This window comes from Cygnus olor, chromosome 14 (genome assembly GCF_009769625.2).
Source record: "Cygnus olor isolate bCygOlo1 chromosome 14, bCygOlo1.pri.v2, whole genome shotgun sequence".
NCBI lineage: Eukaryota > Metazoa > Chordata > Aves > Anseriformes > Anatidae > Cygnus > Cygnus olor.
The window spans coordinates 18,849,840-18,872,152 of NC_049182.1; the positions used below are offsets into that span (position 1 = coordinate 18,849,840).

General features: G+C 34.7%; 1 protein-coding gene across 8 annotated transcripts in view; it reads left to right on the top strand.

Annotated features, from left to right (window-relative positions):
* Positions 1-22,313, top strand: part of GABRB2 (gamma-aminobutyric acid type A receptor subunit beta2) — a 172,187-nt gene that overhangs the window by 142,406 nt on the left and 7,468 nt on the right. For 7 of the 8 annotated variants that reach the window (XM_040573388.1, XM_040573390.1, XM_040573389.1 and 4 more), the window contains 4 exons: positions 1,416-1,553; positions 2,763-2,915; positions 4,045-4,289; positions 19,808-19,858. In XM_040573388.1, coding sequence (XP_040429322.1) covers positions 1,416-1,553; positions 2,763-2,915; positions 4,045-4,289; positions 19,808-19,858 — 587 coding nt within the window. The remainder of the gene's footprint in view (positions 1-1,415; positions 1,554-2,762; positions 2,916-4,044; positions 4,290-19,807; positions 19,859-22,313) is intronic. The other variant, XM_040573393.1, reaches the window with a different exon arrangement.

The following is a 22,313-nucleotide window of genomic DNA, read 5'->3' on the forward strand; positions in this document are numbered from 1 at the left end:
TGGAATTGCCATCAAAATGCTGTAAGAATGTGACTACCAAAATACTTTAAAACTTACTGTATATTGAATAGATTTTTATGGTTGTTTCAGTGTTTTCATGTATCATTTGGTTCATATCTTCAAACTTGCTAGCTTTCTGCTACTGCTGTACACCTGGTTTATACTAGGTTTATCAAAAATTAATGATGCATGGTACCAGTTTTTATAAATTCTGGGTTATCACAAAATAGATATTACTTGCATTATTACTTGGAATCAAATCGCATTTGAGCGCTCGTGAATGTCATTCAGTGTGGTTTTGTTTTTTGTCTGTGGGCAAGATCAAACTCAAATATATATAATTTTATTATGTGAGTTTCCCACAATATAATAGTCATTATTTGCTCATAACTGTTTCTTTATATTTACAATTTTCAACAGCAAAAATCTTCAGTAATTTACAAACCTTTGCGAGGGTCTTATTTCCTATTTTTGTTGCAGATTTATTTCTGTTCTCCACTGATCAGTTTTCTACACCAATAGAGTATTCAGGTTAGCTCAACAGCTGCTAGGAGAACTCAGATACAGATTTCATGCATATGCTCTACGAGTGTGAGAACACTAATGCTGTTTTCTTTTTTCCTGTCTTTTTGGTTGGTTGGTTGGTTGGTTTTTTGTTTGTTTGTTTTGATGTCATTGTTTGTTTAGCTATCCAGGGCGTGATGGCTTTTGAATCTGTTATTGTTGCTTTTTATGGGTGCCACACTAAATGTGACTGTCTTTTCTTGCATTCAGGCCTCTTTTGGAAAAAGGAGTGGCCTTGTTTTATAAGTAAATCTAAATGGGTTTGAACCACAGTTTTTCCTTTTCATCAAAAAACAAAAATTAAATAAAATAACAGGTGAGGTTATAAACCACTCTGCATTCAGAGCAAATGTCATAAGATACTGTATGCTGAGCTTCTTTCTTAACCGTGTTCCTCTCACTGTCCTCTTTCCTATGCTGACCAGGTTGCACAAGACAAATACATCTCTTCTGTACCTCTCTTGGTGACCTGCCTACATTTTGGTTACCATTGCTGATGTTTTGGCCCAGGTGTTGCAATTGCAGTAAACCCACACTGTTTTCTCCAGCCTTGGGATCAGCTGCTACCTTAAGCTGTTGAATGTGCAGTTACTATCCACAGATAGGATGTGTGTAATTGTAGTTTCCTCTTAAAGGTTTGCTTTATGAATATATTAGTATTAAAAAAAAAAAAAGATAAGAAATATACCTAGAATTGCCATTTGAAATGATACCCATGTCTGTGTACTTATCTATTTTATCATTAGTTTTTTAGAAATATATTTGAAAGTATTTTATGAATGAATTCTTTTGACTGTTCTCCATGATGTGGAAAGTGATGTGTATCTTAACTCTTTGCTCCTGTTTTATAGATGGTTATACAACAGATGACATTGAATTTTATTGGCGAGGGGGTGATAATGCAGTCACAGGAGTGACAAAGATCGAACTGCCACAGTTCTCCATTGTAGACTACAAGCTTATCACCAAGAATGTTGTTTTCTCTACAGGTTTGTGGAGGGGAAGCTACAAGGGGAATTCACTGGAAAGACTTTTAAAAATGGGCGAGTTCTCAATCTGTAGTTCAGGATCTGAACAAGAATTTTAGAAATGGAAGTAAATTAAGGCAGCAACTGAATTTTAAAAAATAAAGCAGTTGTTATTACAGCTTCCACAGTGTATCAGTCATTAACATATGAAGAAGATACAATAGCCTGTCTCGTTATGGCTCAGTCAAGTAAGTCTTTTTCTTTTTTTCTATGAAAATTGACTAAGCCACCTCAGTGCCATAGCTCCAACAAGACATAGCCCAGCTTGCAGAAACCTTTCTCTCACTGTTTCTAGATGTTTCTTGTGCCAAGCTGTGTAAGGCTAATTATTTTGTCTTCACTGTAAAATCTTTCATGTCCTCCTTCCACAGGACTGTAGTTTAGCCTATGCTAGCTAACATATGACTTTTGGAAGGCTGAAAATATGATGTAGGACAGGAAGTGGAAAATAAGATTGGAATTCTTGAACAAACAACTAAAACATTTCAAAGATATATTAAATCATTCAAGAGAAACTTGGGCTTTTTTTTTTTTCAAGAGAAGACTTGGGCTATTTCTATTTATGTTCTCTACCTACTTGAGATAGCTGCTAGGTATGTTCAAAATAAAATTAGGAAAAAACAAAACAAAAAAAACCCAACACTTTTTAGATATGGACAGAAATCATCTTGGGAAGGAGTATAGAACGACTGTGCATTCCAAATTCTTCAAAACCAGGGAGAGCAGGACTTGAATACATAGTGATCTGTAGGTACCCATTTCAACGAGTGTTTCATACACTTTTTTTTTTTTTTCTGCTGTCCAGTGACAAAGGGGAAGTGTTGCATTGTTTGGATAGAAGGTTAGAACAAAGGTTACCCCGAAGGAGGCATGCTGCAGCTTGTCAGTGAAGAAGCATTTTTATGCTTTGATTCTGTGAAATATGTTTTGGCTGCTGATTCCTGAATATTATGATTGCCATCAGGAAAGAACCTAGCAGCATCATTGTTACCCTTAAAATAAAAGATTATTTAATCACAATTCTTGCTAGAAATTTTACAGCTGATTATCCTGGATCTTTCAACTCTGTGTGTACTCTATGTTGCATGAAGCAATAAAACCAGAATGATAGGAAAATATTTTCAGGCTTTGTGCAAGTAAATTATGGCCATACCAAATATTCTCTTTTAGGTGCCTACCCAAGGCTGTCTCTCAGCTTTAAACTTAAGAGAAACATTGGTTACTTCATTCTACAGACCTACATGCCTTCTATTCTGATCACTATCCTGTCCTGGGTTTCCTTCTGGATTAATTATGATGCTTCAGCTGCAAGAGTTGCTTTAGGTAGGCATTTTTACACATCTCATGTACTGTGCACTAGCTGAATTCTTTTTCGTGCTTCTGGCTTAGTGGATAGTGCATGATTTGAAAAATAAATCTCAGATCTTTTTATGTCTGGCTTGTAAGCTTTGTATTATTTGAATCAGCATTTAAATCATCCCAATTTAAATAAAAATTAAAGTGATTTCATGTCTGAATTAGCTAACTGTATAATCATTGTAACCAGAATTAGCCTAATTGTCTCAATGTTTTCTGTTGTTGTTTTACTGCTTGTTCTTCAAAGAGAATGCATTTCATTTGGTTTTGCTCATGGCAGTCCAGAATACACAGTCAGCACCATATTATGGAATATAAATTGCTTTTCCTTTTGGGTATGAATTAAATAAAATTTTACTAGGGTTTTATAGGTAACTTCTCTGAAGTTGAAGCTCCTTAAATTGAGGGCTTTTTTTTCTTTACTGTTACCTTGCATTCTAAAAGTAAAACCATTTGCCTGATTAATTTGTTGAGAACTCTTATCTCATCAGTAATCCCATGTGTCCTTGTTTATACTGTGCCCCTCATCAGAGGATCCAAGCAAGTTACAAAAATAAATGAGTATCTATTGTCAAATTTTGTATAAATCAGACTGATTCCTGCATAGTCCTGAATCAGATAAGTAAGTAAATCACCACAAAAGACAATTGAGAATTTGACATTTTAGGTTTATATAACATTTATTTTTTCCAGGCCTTTCTGCATTTTGTAGTAAGAATTTAAGTCTGCAGACAGCATGAAAATGCTGGAGGAAAGCAAGATACAATGACTCTAGGCTGGTAATTTATAACTGAGACTGTTAGAGAAGGTTGTGGTTTAGCTGGTTAAAAGCATGCTTGTTGAATACAACTACTGTTTCTTTCTTTGATTACAATTAGTTATGTGCATAATTTTCTTTGCTGTGCAAAAAAAATTAAAGATAAGATAAGGAAGGAATATGAACAGAAGTTACTTGTTTGCAGAAAAAAAAAAAAAGCATCTAGAAGCACCTAGATTTTTTTCAGCACTATCATTTGAATATTACCAACTAAAATGTTAGAAAATTAAAAATGAATTCAATCAGACTTCTCTCTTTTTTTTTTTTTTTTTTATTCAGGAATCACAACTGTACTCACAATGACAACAATCAACACCCATCTTCGAGAGACTCTTCCCAAAATTCCATATGTGAAAGCCATTGACATGTATCTCATGGGATGTTTTGTCTTCGTTTTCATGGCTCTGCTGGAGTATGCTTTGGTCAACTACATCTTTTTTGGCAGGGGACCTCAGCGTCAAAAGAAAGCAGCAGAAAAAGCTGCCAGTGCCAACAATGAGAAGTTGCGAATGGATGTCAATAAGGTAACTTTCAATTAGCTGACTTTCACTTCTGCCAGATAGAGCTTTAAAATGTTATTTCTGATACAAAATGAATGCAGCAGGATTATTATGATTTTGCCTTAGCTTTCTGTAGAGCAGCATACTTAGCCACTTCATCAATGAATGCTGCCCTCTAGCCTGGAAAGTGGAATGATTTTTTTTTTTTTTCTAAGGCATGCACTCAGATAAACTTTACTGTGAGTTGTTTTCTCAGTGGGGTTGTAGACTTAAATATGTCTAATCTGTTTGCAAAGGAACAAATCCAAAATGATGGCTATATTTGATATTCTAGTACGAGCTGTATGGAACATTGGAAATAAAAATTAAATTTAACCTACTTCAATAAATCTTTCAAGTGACCTAGATAAGAAATGTTTGTTACAGAAGTGTTTAAAGCTTGGAAAGTTTGCATATTTTCAACATATAATGGCCCAGAATGTTGTTGACTAAATGAGAAACTGCTCAGAAATAAGGCATCAACTTGCTGTGCACTTAATTCTGAATCTGAAAATGGTCCCCTGGGGAGGGAGAATTGAGGCAGAAAAGACATTTGCCAAGATGTACACTTTTGGAAAAAGTTTCCATTATGCTTAGTGAAAATGGAGCACTTATCATAAAGCACTTATCATTTTTCACTGTGACCATTTTGGATGAGTTTCACACAGTGGCAAATCTGGGCTGAATGCTAAAATGTACTCAGTGTGAAATGTATAAACTTTCACACACATGCAAAATTAGAAAGTTAAATAAAGTTATATTCTCTCTCCTTTTTTTTTTTTTTCTTTTGGTATGGAAAGCTTCTTGTATTCGTAATTCAACATGATATTCCAAGGGAGGTAAAAAATAAATAAATAAATCAGAAATCTAAATCAGAAAGAAAAAGAGAAAAAAAAAACAATTTCTGAGTGGAAACATAAGTTTCATACAGCTCTAGTGGTGGAATTTCTCGTGGTTGTTCAGAATTTCTGTGCTGTCATAGACTGCCCGTGGACAGAGGATGGAACTGCGAAAACTCACATATCTATAATATTAAACAGTTACAGTTTTAAAGCCTATGGTGTATATAGTTTTATAGTATTTTAAGATGCAGGATTACATTTTCATGGCTGAGATCTCACCCATTCATTAATTTATTTTTTTCTTTTAATTTGAGAGAAACATGTTTTAATGAATGAGGGCAAATGCATAATGAAGAAGTCAGTTTTGATGGTATGATACCGTAGATCAGCTCATGCTCATTTTACTGCTGCAATGTTCATGATGACTATTTAAATCTAAAATAAATTCTCTTTCTATAGGTTATTTTTCAGTAATGTATAAAATAATAAAATTTCATTTTATTTATAACCTTTTATTTAATTCTTCAACTTTATTTTTTAATAATCAGGTTCCCTTTAAACAATCAAAGCCATTAACTAAGAAACCATGTAGATAATTTTCTGTCTCTATCTGCATCAACCTAAGGCCTTTCCTGTGGAAATTTAAGATTCTTAGGTATCAGCATGTCTTCCAAGCCCCTGTACTGTTTTGCTTGTGATATTCTCTATATGAATACAATAGATCTATCAGCCATATAATAGAATATCAAAGTCTATTGGCAAATCGCTAATCACGAACTAGAATTTGAAAGCACTAACTAGTCCTTTTGAATGTCTGTTGCAGAAATTCATCCGCTCACAGCATTAACATGGAGTACACTGGGGAAAACTTTACAGTATTTACATTTTCGAAATTGAGCCTTCAGCTTAATATACCAGGCCAGTGCGGTTCATAATCTGTGGCAGTTCTGCTCTGGGATCCCAATCACACCTTGATCTGATGATCAGGTTTGCAATCCCTTAAGCAACAGACCTAGAACCAAATAGGATGGGAGAAAAGAATAGTGATCAGAGAACTTTGTCCTGCTGCACATAGACAGCTTTGGGGAGGAGGAGAGGAGTTGACAGTTGCTCTTTCTTCCTGACCATCAACAAGAAAAAAGATTTGTATTTAATGGACCTGATTATTTTCTGAAAGGGGGCCAGATATTTTATAATATTTTATTATATTGTGTAATATTTTCATGCACAAGAACCAGAAGTGTGTCTTAACGAGCCTTAATGAGCACTCTGTGTCTAATTAGGATCCAACATTGAAGGACTAATTTTATGAAGTACGAGTATTCTTTTGTGATATTACTACATTCCTCAAATATCAGTACATGGAATATTATGAAATTACGCTTGTGTCTTTGGATACAACGTGAGGAAAAAATTAATAGCAGTAGCAATAATCCTAGAAATGATGAGGATGAACACTTCTATACAGGTCTGTTACTGCATATAGACATTGTAAACAAGGCAGGTGAATAGTTATTGGAACTGCTGCTTGCAGTGCAGCATCTTTGTTTATACAGTATACATCAGCAAATCTATAATAAATTTCTTCATCTTCTAACAACAATTCTTGTAACAGCATCTTAGAAGTTGTCTGAACAGCAAAAGCTGGTCATAAGAGAAGTGCCCATTAGTTCTTCCATCCACAAATACTTGCAAAATCATGGGCACCAGTTAATACCTATGCCCTTTATGCTGTTAAATTCTCTGGTATAGAGAGGTTCTAGAGCAGGTAAAGGCACTGATAGCTTCTCATTTTTTGTTCAGTGTTATTCAGAAGATACCACAGAGCCTACAAACTAGTACAGGAGAAAAACAGAAGCTGCTCTTCCATGTCTGAGGTATCGGCTAAATCCCAAGTAATCCCTTGGAGATTTGGTGACTCAGAATGAGAATGCCATATTTTTTCTATTTGAGCACACACCATCAGGCTGGCTTCAGAGCTTCCCCTGGGCTATTCCAGATGGAACTGTAGCCAAATATTTCTTTAAATTTTAGATTGAATTCATGTCATATGCCAAATGTGGTGAGTTTGGTTTTGTGGGTTTCTTTTGGTGGTGTTTTTTGGTTTACTTTTTTTTGTTTGTTTTTGGTTGGTTGTGGGTTTATTGTTGTTGTTTTGAATTGTCATGTAACAGAAGATTGTGAATTTGTATAGTCTCTTACTTTCAAAGATTGTTGGCTCTGACTGGGATATGGAGAGGGAAAGAAGAGAAGGGATTAGAGCTGTATCTTGGTTTTCTTCTTGCATTCTAAAATGTGAATAATAAAATCTTGGATAAATTCAAAGGACATAAAGTCGAGGAAGACTCATGCTCATTACCAGCAGATATGCTATCACAGACTCATTAAATCTCACATGCTCAATTTTCTTTGCCATGATTTCAGGTTGAAATGGCTGTGTGTATAATCATTCCACTCTTGAAACTTCTCAAGCTGCTTTCAGCAGTTTATTCCTTTAGTCTAACTCTCATCATCTTTTGCCTTTGTCAAGGCTAATTGTTCTCTTTGTAAACAGTCATATTGTTCCTTACAGGGAAATTATCTTACATTGCCTTTCTTCTTACTCTAGAGATCCTTCCATTGTTGGAGATGGCATTCCTCCTCACATCTCTTTTCCAAGCATGTCCTCATGTCTTCCCTTTCTTCAAATGCCTTTATTATCTCTATAGTCTCTGATTTAGGAATCTTTTCTGTTCTGAAGGACATAATGCTGCAAACACATGTGGAAGGGTGGATAAACAGGGAGTGTGGCATTTCTGCTGTTGAAGATACAATATGTGTTGTGAACTATGGTGTATATATGCTCTAACCCATTAACTACTTTATTTTATTCTGTGATACTTTATTCACAAATTTTATTCTGTGGACTTTTCTATTTTTGATAGGAATGTTGACAGGAGTCTGTATTCTTTTGATCCTCTGTAGGCTCATTTTGTCCCAACTTTTCTTTAGGCTCAGTGCACTAATCTGGTTCATTCTCATGTTCTCTTGTGGTTCTTCCCCATGATTAACACATATATATTTGTGTTTGTATAAAGGGGGGGGGCGGGGCAGATTATAACCTCTGGCTTCATAAATGTAATTCAGCTGACTATTCCTGTGGGCAATTGTGCACACACCTGTGTCTTATTTTATCCTCAGTTTTTAAGATCATGTGTCAAAGGCTTCAGTGAAATCCATAACCTCCATCTGTTAAACAAGTAACTGTGATACAGCCCTCCTAGTTTTCTCCTTTATGAAGCCTGATATCATCTTCAAGATGATTAGCCTAGCCAGGATCTCAGTGTAGACATGGTACAACAGCCATTTTAATATAACTAATTTCTTTTCTTGTAGTTCAAACAGTTAACTTCTTGGTGCGCTCTCTCAGTACTGATTTATTCCCCAGAAATTTCTTCAGGTATCCAATAGCCAAAGTGTTTTTCATTAATTTTGGTGTTTTCTCTTGCATTGTTGGATCCACTAATTTTAGCTTGATTGTTTCCATCCCGGAATTGTGGTTTGAATGGGCTTGGTGATTACTGTGATGTGTCCATTGCATCTTCTCTTCTTTGTGTTGCATGAGATTTAGTTTGACTGCCTCTCAAGTTTCCAGTATATTTTCCTGTGTTACTAAATTCCCATTCAACCTGCTACTTATTGTTATGTCTTTTGGATTCATTGCTGTTTTCTCCACAGTTGCTCATTTAATTCAGATTACTAAATATATTAGCTTCTCTGGAGGTGTAAGGAAGGTGAAAATGTTTTTCAATATCAGTGATATCTGTATATTTGTTATTCTAGATAGATCAGAAAACATTCACTACAGCTATCTAGTAATTTAATGGAAACCAGAACTGTCATCGTAAGGAACATGATAAACATACTGGGCTGAATGAAAGGCTGATTTATGGCCTCTTCCTCTGTAAAGAAGCACTTCTTGGGTCTTACCAGCTGTACATTTGACAAGGGGTGATTACAGTGGAAAAGCAGCTGTATGCCATCCTCTTCCAAAACAACAGACTGGAAGAGTGTCAGGCAGCAGAGAGATGGTGCTGGCTGTGAGTATTGGTATCAGTTCCTTCATCAACACTCTTGTTAAAAGAAAGGCTACAGATCCATCTCTGCATGGAACACCTTGTCAGTCTTTTTTTGGACATCAGTGTGTCTTCCTTACTAGATATTAGCTAGAAACAGGACAGAGTACTAGAATTTGTTTTTGTTTGTTTGTTTGTTTTTTTGGTTGTTTGGTTGGTTTCTTTTTTTTTTTTTTCTTAATCTAGATATATAACCTAGTAGATGTGTTACCATAAGATGATTAGGTGCATTTTGCCTTTCATTTCTAGTCCTATGCTTATCATTTCTGTAAGTGTGTTATTCAGGCTGCATTTAAATTATTTCAAAATTATATTTATTCTGTATAGGTAAGTCAGCTATGTTTAGAAAAATTAAGTGGCTATTGTAAATTAACATTTCTTATATAACATTTATTCATTACATTGATTCAAAGTAATTTGATTTGCCGCTTCACAGAAGTGTTTTGCATAATGTAAATAGATCACAATGTTTACACTATAGTAATAATTGAAGCCTTGAAGTTACCAACCTAGCTTGAAGCAAAGAGAAGCTGTAAGTGTACAGGCTATATAGCTGAAGTATGTGATGACATAAGTCACATAAATAAAACTCTACCTCTGATGTTGCAATCACACTATTGTTTTTGTGAGCTTTAATAAAGCAATTTCCCTCTGGAAAAAAAAAGGGGGGGGGGGGAGTATTCAGCATATTGTGCAACACTTCATTAAACTGCTCATATTTTTTTCAGCATTTTTTTAAATAAATGTCACTGACATAAAATCATAGAATTATAGATTCTGATATTGCTAGCCTCTACAAGTTTAGATAAGGTGTTGAGGTGTTTGTTTGCTTGTGTTTTTTTCTGGACACAAAGACTTTTTTAAGAATATACTGCATGTATTTTTAAAACGAGTAATTCTTTACTCAGTAGTCTGTTACGTAAGGTATTCGAAGTCAGCATGCCTGAGAGTTGCAGTGTGTTGCTGTTAACACAGTGTCAAGTCACGACCAACAGAAATTGTCAGACTAATGACCTTTTTCTATAAGAAATTCGGGTAGCATGTAGAGAACATGGAACTTAAGTATGATAATGAGATTAAACAGAATATTAATAGATTTGAATCACAATAGAAATGTTCTCTAGAAGAATGAATGTGGGGCTTAGGCAGCTAAGAAGATTTAAGCAAATATAGGTATCTTGGCAATTCATTGCCCTCCTGACCCACTGTTTTTATATCCAAATTAGCACACAGTTGCTAAAGGAGATGGCAAGAACAAAGCAAATAAAAGCCTAACCTGCCCCTCAGCTGCACTTAACATGGTAACTTTCTTTCCCTTCATGTTGCGTCAGCTGCTAATTGAGTTTTTCCCTACACCTCTTTGACCAAGGAAGAGTTAGACCAAGTTTAAGCAGAAAACTTAGATCTTAGATCTTTCATTTTCAGAGGACTCCACTGCATTACCAGAGTTTAAGACAAACAAGAGTATGCAATTACCTGTTTTGTAAGTGATCACACCTAATTCTTACACCTATGGAGCTGGGCAGGTTGGGGGTAGATGGTTTCTGGCCATTGTATGGTCTAGGACATGCATCCTTCTTCTCCAGGTGCCCATTATTAGATTGACTGGCTTGGTATGGGCTGTTATAACACAAAGACTGAACACTCTGCTTCATTGTGCCTGCAATGCCATCCATTACAGTAGCATGCTTTGAAATGGCAAAGTGAGCTCAGGTACTGCTGTGCCACCTTAGCTTTTCTCTCATGACATCATGACAGCTTCCTAGCTTTCTTTACCAATGAATAAATGGAAGAGTCTGTGCTTTTTTTTTTTTTTTTTTTTTTACTGACATATCCATAAGTATGTCTTTTTTTTAAAAAAGTGGTAGAATTAGAGGAAGGAGTGGGTTAATGTCAGCCAATGAGAATCCATGGATATATACATGTGGGCCTTTACAGGCCAACTTGTGAGAGCTTTTGGCACACTGCAAATGCACAAGGTCACTCTCCTCAGTTTTCAGACTGTGGTGTAAAGATGCATTAACAGAGCCGCAAGCCTGAGATAATATATCCTGCTCCAAAGCAACGCTCATTAGCTTAGCCTTGGCTAATGCTTTTATTTCCACTCTGATTTAGTGCTGGCATCCCTCCATCCTTTTCAGTTCATGGCACTATTTGTTCATTTCTATCTGAAAAAATCATGTAAATGCACTTCTGGTGAGGAGGAAGAACTATTGCAAAGGTACCTTAAAAGAATTGTTGTTTATTACATACAACTATGCCTTATACCAACAGCAGGAGAGATGCTTCTAGTCTATGTGAGAAGGGAGATAATACTGTAAAAGCTTTTAGGAAAAAAAAAGAAGAGGAATTTTAAGATCCCTATGTGCCACATAGGGATCTTAAATCATTAACTCACTTAATGAACTCTGTGTGATATTAAAACACTGTAGCAACATAAAGCTCTTAAAATTTCAGTTAAAAATCTTACATCCTCACTGCTCTGTATCACTTGAGTTAGTTCTGCCATTGTCCAGATTTCAGTGGAAGTATTCTTCCTTTCTCTCCAAGGAGAGTTTTTCTTTTGTTTGAAGTACACATAAAACTGCATGAGGACTGATTCTTGAGCCAGGGACAGAGGATATTCCTTACACAGAAGTTTATTGAACGACATGGAGCAAAAGTAGGCAGGGATTATAGAAGCTCAGCCTTTCTCCTCAATTGACATTCTTGTGTTATCAATGAATAACTGCAAACAAAACAACCAGCTCAGCCAGCCTCTGCACGTGCTGTTGAAACAGGGGGTATGATAGGAGTAAAATTTGAGGCAGTTCCAGTTTTAGCCTGCAGCACTTTGCAGAAGTAGTCAGAAGGTGATTTATTTCCATGAACTGTAGTGGTATTCAACATGACATCTGAATAAAGGTGAAGTTGACTGCATGAGGGTTTCTTTCTGCAGCTGCACTCCTTTGAATGCCACGTTTAATTAATATAAGAACAGTGCCTGTACAATCCGTTTGTTGAAAGCACATTATTCCCTTTGCTTTTGTAGCACATCTACAAACCTGCCATCCACCAGTGACCCTGAATTAAATACACTTTTGGTTGAGAAAAAAAAAAAAGAATCCATTAATACAATTTATATTATTATTTCAGATTGCAGGTGAAAAAGAGCATTGCTTCACAAAAACAAACAAGCAAAAAAAAAAAAGATATATAGTGAAGTAGAAGAAATGTACTAAGCTACAATCGATAAGAGATGTCTGGTTAGTTAATCTGGGGAATTGGTTTCCCAAAGCAGATCAGTTCTTAAGAGTTTCACGAGGTTTAATTGAATGGCCGTGAGTCAGCCAATTCCTATTTAAAAAATAATAATCATCATCATAACTCACTATAAAGATTGTACTAAATGCTGTGTGCTAGGGGATGTTACCTGGTTGTGTTGACGAATCTTGAGATCACTGGATCGTGTGTACACTAAGTGGTAAAAATATTACTGTAATGTAGGAGGTGTCTGTCAAACCCTGCTACCTTTGCTTTATTTATAGTGACTGGAATTATCATTTCTTTAGTTTCTTTGAGCAAATAACAGTATGTCGTTGTCTAATTTAGGAGAAATCAATTTCAGACAATCTAAAATTCATATCAGAATTGTTTATAAATAGAATGATAGAATCCTGAACTAGTAAGAAAGATAGATATTTCAAATTTCTCTTCTGTAATTTTTGCCCATTTGTAGTCAATCTGTAACTGTTAATTATGATGCCTCACTTTTTATTATTGTAGTTTACACTTTAAGCTGTATGAACAACTAGACTGAAGCAATTTAATTTTTTCAACAATGTTAAAAAATGTATGCATTTATGGTAGAACACATCTTAAAGATTTTTTTCCCAATATTTCAAAAACACGTCTTCCTCAAAAATAGTGTTGTTTTTTTTTTTCAACAGTGGAAATGTTCTAATTCCTTTGGGGAGAAACCATGCAGTCACCCTGCCACAAAGACACTGCATGCCTTACATGAAGATCAAGATAGAGCAAGGTTATAGATATATATATATATATATAATATATAGAGCAAGCAGAATAGCCCATACAACCTAGAAATAACATACTGAACAGTAGTCACAGCAAAATATTACTCAAGTAGTATATGAATGGGGCATCCATACACGCCTGTGCAAATTATTATATTTCCTTAAACATATTATTTTTAAAGCGTGCCAGGGAGTGTATTGCATATGTGTATGTTAAATTTAAAAAACAGTAATTCTGGGCTACAAAGACCTACAGTTTTCTGTAAATTCAATTTGCTACTCATTCATTGGGTACTAGCTGCTTTCTCAGAATCCTGCATATGGAGAAAGATAGACACCATGTATTTATTTTCTTTATCTAACTTAGGAAAAGGTTTAGGAGACTGGTAGGATTGTGCCTAAAGTTAATATATATATATATATATAAGTATGTATATATAAAAATGTGTATATATATGTATATATCTTTCTTACTCTTTAGATACTAGGTTTAAAAATCGCTCTGTAATGATGTGAGACACTAAAACATAGAAGTGTGTGTGCATATATAGAGAGAGATTTTTATTATTTTTTTCCATATGTCTCCATTGCTCTTTTTAGAGGTGTGAGAGACTGAAATTTAGTTTTCTTCCTCACCCAAAAAAAATTAGGTCTTCTCCCTGAACTTAATGCATCTTACAGAAAGCCTTGCTTAACTATTCTTGCTTTATCCTCAAAACAAACTCAACTTTCTGTTAATTTAGCTGTCAGAAATTTAACACTTTGGGGCTGGCCTGAGGGTCGTAACAGTAAAGGTCACACAGCCTAAAGTAGCATGATTATTTTGGGGTAATGTTTTCTGGCCTTTTTTTTTTTTTTTTTTTTTTTTTTTTACTGTTTATTTGACTATTCAAAGGTTTCTGCAGGTAACTTTAAAAGAAAGTCTTTTGAAACAGAAGATTTTAGCTTACTTTCTGCTAGATGGAATTCTAGGGTTTTATGCTTCAAAAAGGTATAGCAATTTGGGATAGGAAAAGTTTCTTTACATAAGTTTCAATTGTTACATGAGGGTTTACTAAAATACATGATAATATATCTGGAGGAGAAGATCCAAAAGCCAGTTCCATATAGTTATCATTAGAAGAGGGTTTCTGGGGGGGGGGAGGGGAGGATTCTTCAACTTGTATTTCTTCTTCCTTTTCGTATGCCTGTGTATGAGACATATACAATCATTTGCAACCTAAAAATACATCGAGGTTTGGTCTCCACACATTATTGGGGGGGGGGGGGGGGGGGAGGAAAAAAGTCATTTTTTCTTCACTTTAAATATTTGCTGAAATTTTCCTACTATTTAAATATGTATATTTTGTATGTGTATATATATTACTATAAAACTATAATATTTTTTAGTAATCAAACTCGAGACAATTTTAATATATAAGCATAAAAGAACACTAAAATGACAGGAAGAAGAGTATAACTCATTTTGTTTGTTTTCTCTAGGATTAATTCATACACAAAAACAAATTAAGTACAATACAAAATTTGCAAAGGTGCATAATATTGCTATATAATTTGCATGATACGCAATATTGGTATATAGTGAATACACAGAAATTTACTTAGAAACAAATCTGAAATGACTAAACGTTTCTTGTCAACAAAGTTTTTTTCATTCTTGTCACTCATTTCTAAATGAGTGATAAAATGTTAGATTCTCCCCAAAACATTAGACTATCAGCATGCAAGTGAATCATGCAGGAATATTCTAATTCTGTCATCAAATTCAGATTTTTGGATTATTTTAAGTACTGTTCTTTTAAATATTGTCAGAACCAGTCCTCTGAACCTTGCAAAATGTATAGCTGTAAACTGGCAGTGTTTCAGGCTTCTAAATCAGCCCTGAACATGATCATAAGTACATTTCTAGATATTTAATTTGAAAATATAGTGTCAAAAATCGGAAATTCATCTTCATTTTCCCCACACTGAAAGTTTGACATTGATTTTTTCCATAAAAAATCTCAGGAATTTCCTGAGTCAAATTCACCACAATTGAATTTCTCTCTAGTGTTTTATCTGACATTTGTCACTGCTCCTGAAATCTTTCCTTGTACGGTCTACTGCCTTTGACCATGTTACTTTTTGGGCTGCGCCCAAGCGTTATGGTGGTGTTCTTCTACAAAATCACAAGCCTAAGTCTGTAGGCAAATGGATGGAAGTTTCAGGCGGATGAAACTGGAAGACTGCCATACAGCCCACCCACCTTTATGACAAATGCATGATGTGTAGTGCTTTCCATGTTGTATTTGACTTTAAGCAAGAAAAATAGCATCTATGGATTTTATAAAAGTCTGTTCTAGAAAAGCTACTTTATCAACCTTATTTTTACTGCCTAGTTCATATATCAGAATCATAAATATATTCAAATTATACCTTGAAAATTTTGCCAGTTGTAATGATAATCAAATGTTTCATGTATTTTTCATCTTTCATGAAGCTTTTCTACATATATAGAAGCAATTTTACCGAGTTTCTGTAGTAGATTTCTGGTGCTAGATATATCTGTTGAAGTATATTTTGCAAGACAGCATAATAGGAAACTCGGTTTATGGGCACAGAGGAAATTGATGAAATTATCTTCTAAGTTCTTCTAATAGAAACTACTAAAGAAAGAAAATGCTTGAATGCTCTTGCAGGTGTGTTTTTCATTTATAGGATCTCCAAGAGAGTTAAATGCATACATGTAACTTTGGTGACACTTTAACAAACAATATATATTGTTAGAGAAGTATTAATAAGAATGAGAGCTGCCTAATGCCTTGTTTCTTGGTGAAATGGTATAACTGTCATTAATCGGTACCCCAGGAGATTTCTATTCTAAATATCCTACCTTTGCTTCCTTCTTAATGTATCAGTAGTAAAAAAAAATGTGGTTGAAAATTGAAGCTGAAATTTCAAAAATTCCAGTTCTATTTAAGTCACTTTCTTTATGTTCATTTCTGGTTCAAGATTGATTTTCTTCCAGTTTAGTGTTTATAGAGTTGGCCTTGTAGAAATACATGCTCTCAGGTGGTTCAGAGAGCCTTTTTCAGAGAGCTTCAGAGAGCAAATTTTTCATTTTTTCAACTTTTATCCTAGAGATTTTTTTACACTTTACTGTAGAAGAGTTGTGGTGTGTTTTGTTGTTGTTTTGTTTTGTTTTGTGTGTGTATGGAAGGGTTTAATTTTTAAAATGCAGTCACTTACTCAAGACATTGATGTGAAGGATTGTTTTGCAGTCTCAAGGACAAAAAAATAAATCTGTACCTGAAGCTTCCAGAACAGAGGGCAACTACCTTTAAATATCATCAATACAAACTTTATTGAAATTAAAAAAACCTTACCAGCTAGAATTCATCTTAACTAATATTTAGCTCCACCACTGTAACATATTCTTGTAGACTAAAATAAAACAGTGCATATACACAGAAGAAGGAAACAGTTTGTGGCTTTGGATTAAAAGTGACAGTCTTATTCAGAGGTCAGGAAATCGCTTGAAAGCATGACTAACCTAAGTATGTGTTTAAGGCCCATTAAATTAATGTATCCACTTAAAGAAAGTCACAAGCTCCGTTCCTGATTTACATACTTGTTTACTATTTATGGTATACTATATTTTCTATACTGGAATGGAAATTTTATGTGCAAGATCAAGACCTTAAGTAATTTATTTCTTCCACTTTATATTAGAGATTGCATTGTACTGAATTATCTTGGTCAAAGGTGAGATGGAAGAAGATGCATTTCTGTAGATTACAGTGTACTTTATATTTTTCTTTCTTGGTTGGCTAAGGTGCTTTAGCCCACTTTATTCAAGGAAAAGAAAAAAAAAAGCAGAACAGGGATTTTTTTTTTGTAATATTTCACAAGATGTTGGTGTAAGCTTCAGGCCTCAGGACAGAAATAGGGGCCATTTTCCTGTTTCTCCCTATCTTCCCCCTGATTTTGCCTATTTAGCTTGCTGGATTTTGGTTCAGAATGTTAGATTCCATGCAGTAGTTTGCACAAGTTCCTATTTCATGATTTTTATTCCAGTGTCAAGTCAAAGATAGTTCACCCTCTTTAATTTTATTTAAGCACTTATTCTAGAATGTCTTAAGTATGGAATCTTGTATGTAAGTAGTGGATGCCAAAAGAATGCATATGTTTTCAACCATTACTCCAGAGTTCTACAATACTTAACGACTAATTTAGCGATGTGTTACTAATGATACTGATCAAGAAATCACATATGTTGGGGGGTAAAACTAGATGCTTAGAAGTTGAATTACAAGGCATTAGAAAAGTGTTTAAAGCTCTGTGTCCAGATCTCACATTTTTTTTTTTGATTTTTTTTTCTTTATTTCTTATTGGCTTGCTTTTTTTTTTTTTTTCTTAGATTTTTAGGCTTTGAGAAGCTCAAGAGCCAAAAAAAAAATCACAACTGAATTTGGAGAGTTTGGATTTTCTGATCTGAAATGAAATGAAGTAATCCAAAATTATAAGTCAATCTATTTTTACTGTCCTCTAACTGCATACTTTACAGCCTGACTCATGTCATAGGTGTATAACACAAACTGAGTCAACGTATGCTAATGTGGTTTCGTAAACAGTTACTACAATGTTGGCAATAATTTTCATCTTATACAGGCAATAGAAATACAGTGTTAGTTACGTTCTTAGGGGCATTGTTTCACATACAGATGTTTTAAAATATTAGGCATTTGTGCTTTATTAGCTGATATAGCTTTGTCTCAGTAGAATTGTCTGTACAGTTGTAGGTAGGTGCCATTTGAAAATCATTAGTTCTTTTTTCTTCCAGAGTGAAACTTGCAGCATCTTATACAAAACTAATCTACCTTCTATGTGTTACCTTGAGTAGTCAGTGCAATCCCCAGAGATCAGTGGTTCCTGAACAATAAAGCAATCCTTACTGATGAAGTGGAAGATCCCTATTGTATGTAAAGAGTGTTTTGCACTTTCACCTAATATTGCTAGAGCTACTGGGATTAGTCAGGAATGGGTTGTTACTTGTTTTCTAAGTAAAGTTCAGTCACAAAGAGGTGGGAAACTATACTATGGATAACACTAAGAGTTTTATCTCTAACAAATTAAATTATATATCTAGGCATGCCACGTTGACTTTCATTGCTACAGGGATATTTATTTCTGTGTTTTCACGTCTTAAGAATGTTGGTTCACAGGACCTATAAATGCTGAAACCTAATCTGTAGTGTTAACTTTGTAGCAGACCAGAAACTCCTGTTCTCCATTCTTGGTTTAGTTTACCATATTTTCTTTTAGTTAATGGCAGCCTTACTTATCAAACAACTATTTCTATGGAATTTATAAATGTTTTGTTTCATAAAGTTTTTCAGTTGGAAATTTCAGTCCTGCCGAGTGTTTTATCCATGGCATTTGTGCCATTCTGCCATAAAGTGAGCCATCAGTACCTGCCTATAATTGAAGATTACCTTACAGGGGAAAAAGAATTGAATATGAGAAAGTAAAAAGGGTCAATGCTATATCTTTTCAATTCATCAGTATGAATTTACCTCCTACTATGGAATTGTTTGGCATAACAGCAGAGTTTAATCACCAAGGTGCTGGTTTACTAGATGTTACTAGTTTCAGAGATGTGGTCATCGCTGGAGGATTCTTAATGTACATATGTCTGCCTGCATGTATGATTGTGAGAGTTGTAATGTCCTTGTATTTTGCAGTTGCTAATATATTAGCATAAGAGGAATTCCTCAAGATAGCCATCATTTTGGAATGTGTAGGTAGCAGGAAGAATATATAATGGTAACATTTCTACACTTTCCTCTGTATTCCCTTTGAGGCCATCAAAATGTCATGGCCACTTTCTAGGCTCCAGAGTCAGCTTTTTCACTGGTTGACCTGGACCTATAAGTGAATATCATTTATATCATATATTTTGTCATCCACCTTTAAGATTGATTTTAAGAAAAAACAAACACCCTCTTGCATGGTTGCTGAGCTCTAGTCATTTCTCCTTCACTTTCACATTCACCTTTTTTATTTTCATGGCCCTTGCTGCTGCTTTTTCTTCATCTTCACGTCCTCCCTTTGTTCCTTGCCCCTGGGAGTTTTTCCATTGTTTGAATTCTCCTGTTCACCATAAAGAGTCTAGTTCTATGGTTGAACAATCCTTCAGCACCGAGAGAGCTTTCTAACCTTTTACCACTTTCTTTTGAAATCACTTTTACACTTATTTTTCCCCCAGAATAATTTTAACAATTGTTTTCATATCATCATATCTTCCTTGGTCACAGTGACCAGTTGGAAAAAATACATTTACATCACAAAGTTATGTTACCTTGAGTAGCAGGGCAAGGCAGTAATGGCACCTCTGAAGCCAGAATATACATATGATAATTGTTGGCTTAGAGGTCCCTGTATCTTTTAATCAGTTGTCCTATTAATACCCTAGACTGCTTTAATTTTAAATGAAAGATAATAGCTGCCTTATCTCTAAGGAAACTGGTCTTGATTTTATTAACTTACAGGACAGAAGAATAATTGGCACATATCATTGTCCAGAAATGTATTCAACAAAGGTATCTTTCATTGTTTTCTGTTTTTATCCTCAGAGACTTAAGATTCAGGTCCTGACCACTTATGGTCATTAAAGATCCCATGGCACTTTTTTTTTATAGAGTGGTCATCTCAGCCCCAAGCATCTGACCAAATATCAATTTATGTAACTGTTCTGCTTACCTAACATTCCCCACCACTACTCACCCACCCCATAGTTTTAATTGGCTACAGCATTCTCCATTTCCTTGACTAAAATATAGTGTATTGTTCTGCACTGTCAGACCCAGCACTTCACCTCAGAGGTGATTGCACTTCAATAGGAAGTGGTTCTACTTTCTAATGCTTGTAAAGCGCTTTGGGATCCTTTTGAATGGGTGGTGCTGTGTACAATAAATGTAAATCATTAATATTCTATCTCAGACTTCCCTTAGTTGTGAAGCATGTTTTATTAGAGTTGGGCGAACCTGTTTGGTGAAAATAACACTTCCAGCTCTCTCTAATCTACTGAGGAACCTTTTGTCAGAGGTTGAAAAGTCAGGTAAATTTTGTTCTATTGTTGTTGTTTCATTTATTTTCACATTTACTCATTTACTTGTACTTCTAGATTGGAACTGGATTGGAATTCTTCAAAATTGTATGAAAAATGCAGTTCTTGTAACTGTCAATCCACTGTTCTGGGTGCAGGAAGTTCAGATTAGTGCTGGAGAAGCACCTGAACTTTATGGTGCTTACCTGTCTATTCTAACACTTGAAGGTTCGCCCATCACTAATTTTTACTTTACTCTGAATTATTTCTTATGAGAAATTCTTGGAATATTGAGAAATGCTTTGTTCCAACTCCTATATCAGTGTGGTATGTGCAGAAGAAGACACTTTGCCCTAGAAGATAGTTTAGAATATTGCTGGATGTTCTTTCTGCCCACCATCACTAATATTGCTAACTACTGCCAAAGATTGCCAGATATCTGCAGCAATTTTCTGTTAGCAACATATATTCAGTAAACTTCTTACTTCATTGATTTTAATGTAAAATCCAATGTCAAATGAATCAAAGCAAAAAGTTAACTGAGGGAATGATACCAGCTGTACACTGTCTATTTTAAACTCTGGTAGACTAAAATAACTTTTGTTATATTTGTGTTCCATAGAAAAGTGTATGAGTGTGTAAAGAGCACTCAAATTTATAATATCATTGCAGATCAAAAGGATAAAATTTTTTAGAGTGTATTCAGCCTAAGAATATTTAAGAGGTGAACAAATTTGTTGGCACCAAAATCTTTCCAAAGATAGTGTCTTAGAATGCACAACACATAGGTGAAAATAACCCAAGCTCTAGGCTTTGGGGTAAAGCCCTTGTATTAGTAGATGTTATGTCAAATTTCCCCTTATGTCATTGGGACTAAAATTTCTTTTGTCTTGGTAAGGATATGTGAAAATATGAACAATGTAGTTTCCAAAATGTCTTTGCACCCCTCTTGTAAGATAATTTACCTGTTTGTTTTTAAAAATTCTTGAGAGCCTACAATTGCTTTTATTTTCAGTCTTATGACAGCCAATTTTGTCTCCAGAAATCTCTTCAAAATTTTCTAAATAACTGTACTCATTATAAGGAAATAATTGCAGACCCTTTTGTGAAGTTTCATATATCTGTTTGATAAATTTTCCATATGTTTGCTTTTGTTCATATTACAATAGCAGAATACACTTTTTTCCTTAATTCTGCTTCATGCAAATGAGAACTGATTTGATGATTTTCCTGGCTAGAACACAGTATTTCCTTGCTGTGTTCATTATCATGCTACAAAGTACTTAAAGGAATTCATCGTGAGTTTCAGCCCAACTTTCCCATTTTTCCTGGTGCTTCTCAAAAACAAATGTTGATTTCTCTAGCTAGAAAATTCAGAGATCTCATATAGTTGTGATTGGAAGCAAGCAAAATAAGTGATGTTGGCTGTTTCACACTGAGTCATTACATTTAATCTAAAAGTAAAATATAATGAAACTAGAGGGGTGCAAACTCTCATAAATTGAGAAAAATAGAGGGGAAATCTGGCATCTCAATGATGCTGATTTTCATGCATCACTTGAACAGATGTAATCACTCAAATGGTAATGTTTTCAGTAGGTCCAAAGTACTTTTATGAGTACCTATCTTCCTGTTCCATAACACTACGCAATGGATGCTATTAAGAAGTGACATAGCTTTTTTTTTTTTTTTTTTTTTTTAAACTAATGGGAAATACTGCACTATATCAGGTAGCACACTGAGGTGCCTGGTGGTGGCTGCCGGCTTTTAAATATTACAAAAGAATTAATTCTGTGTTACTGTTTAGAAATCCACAAAAGTCACAATTTGTGCACTTTCAGTAATACTCATAGTATATATTATGTACATGATAAATGGTTAAAATGGATGAGTTATTCCTAAAGGAGCTCTGGAACAGTTCCACTTCTTATTTGGCCTGGAGTATACCT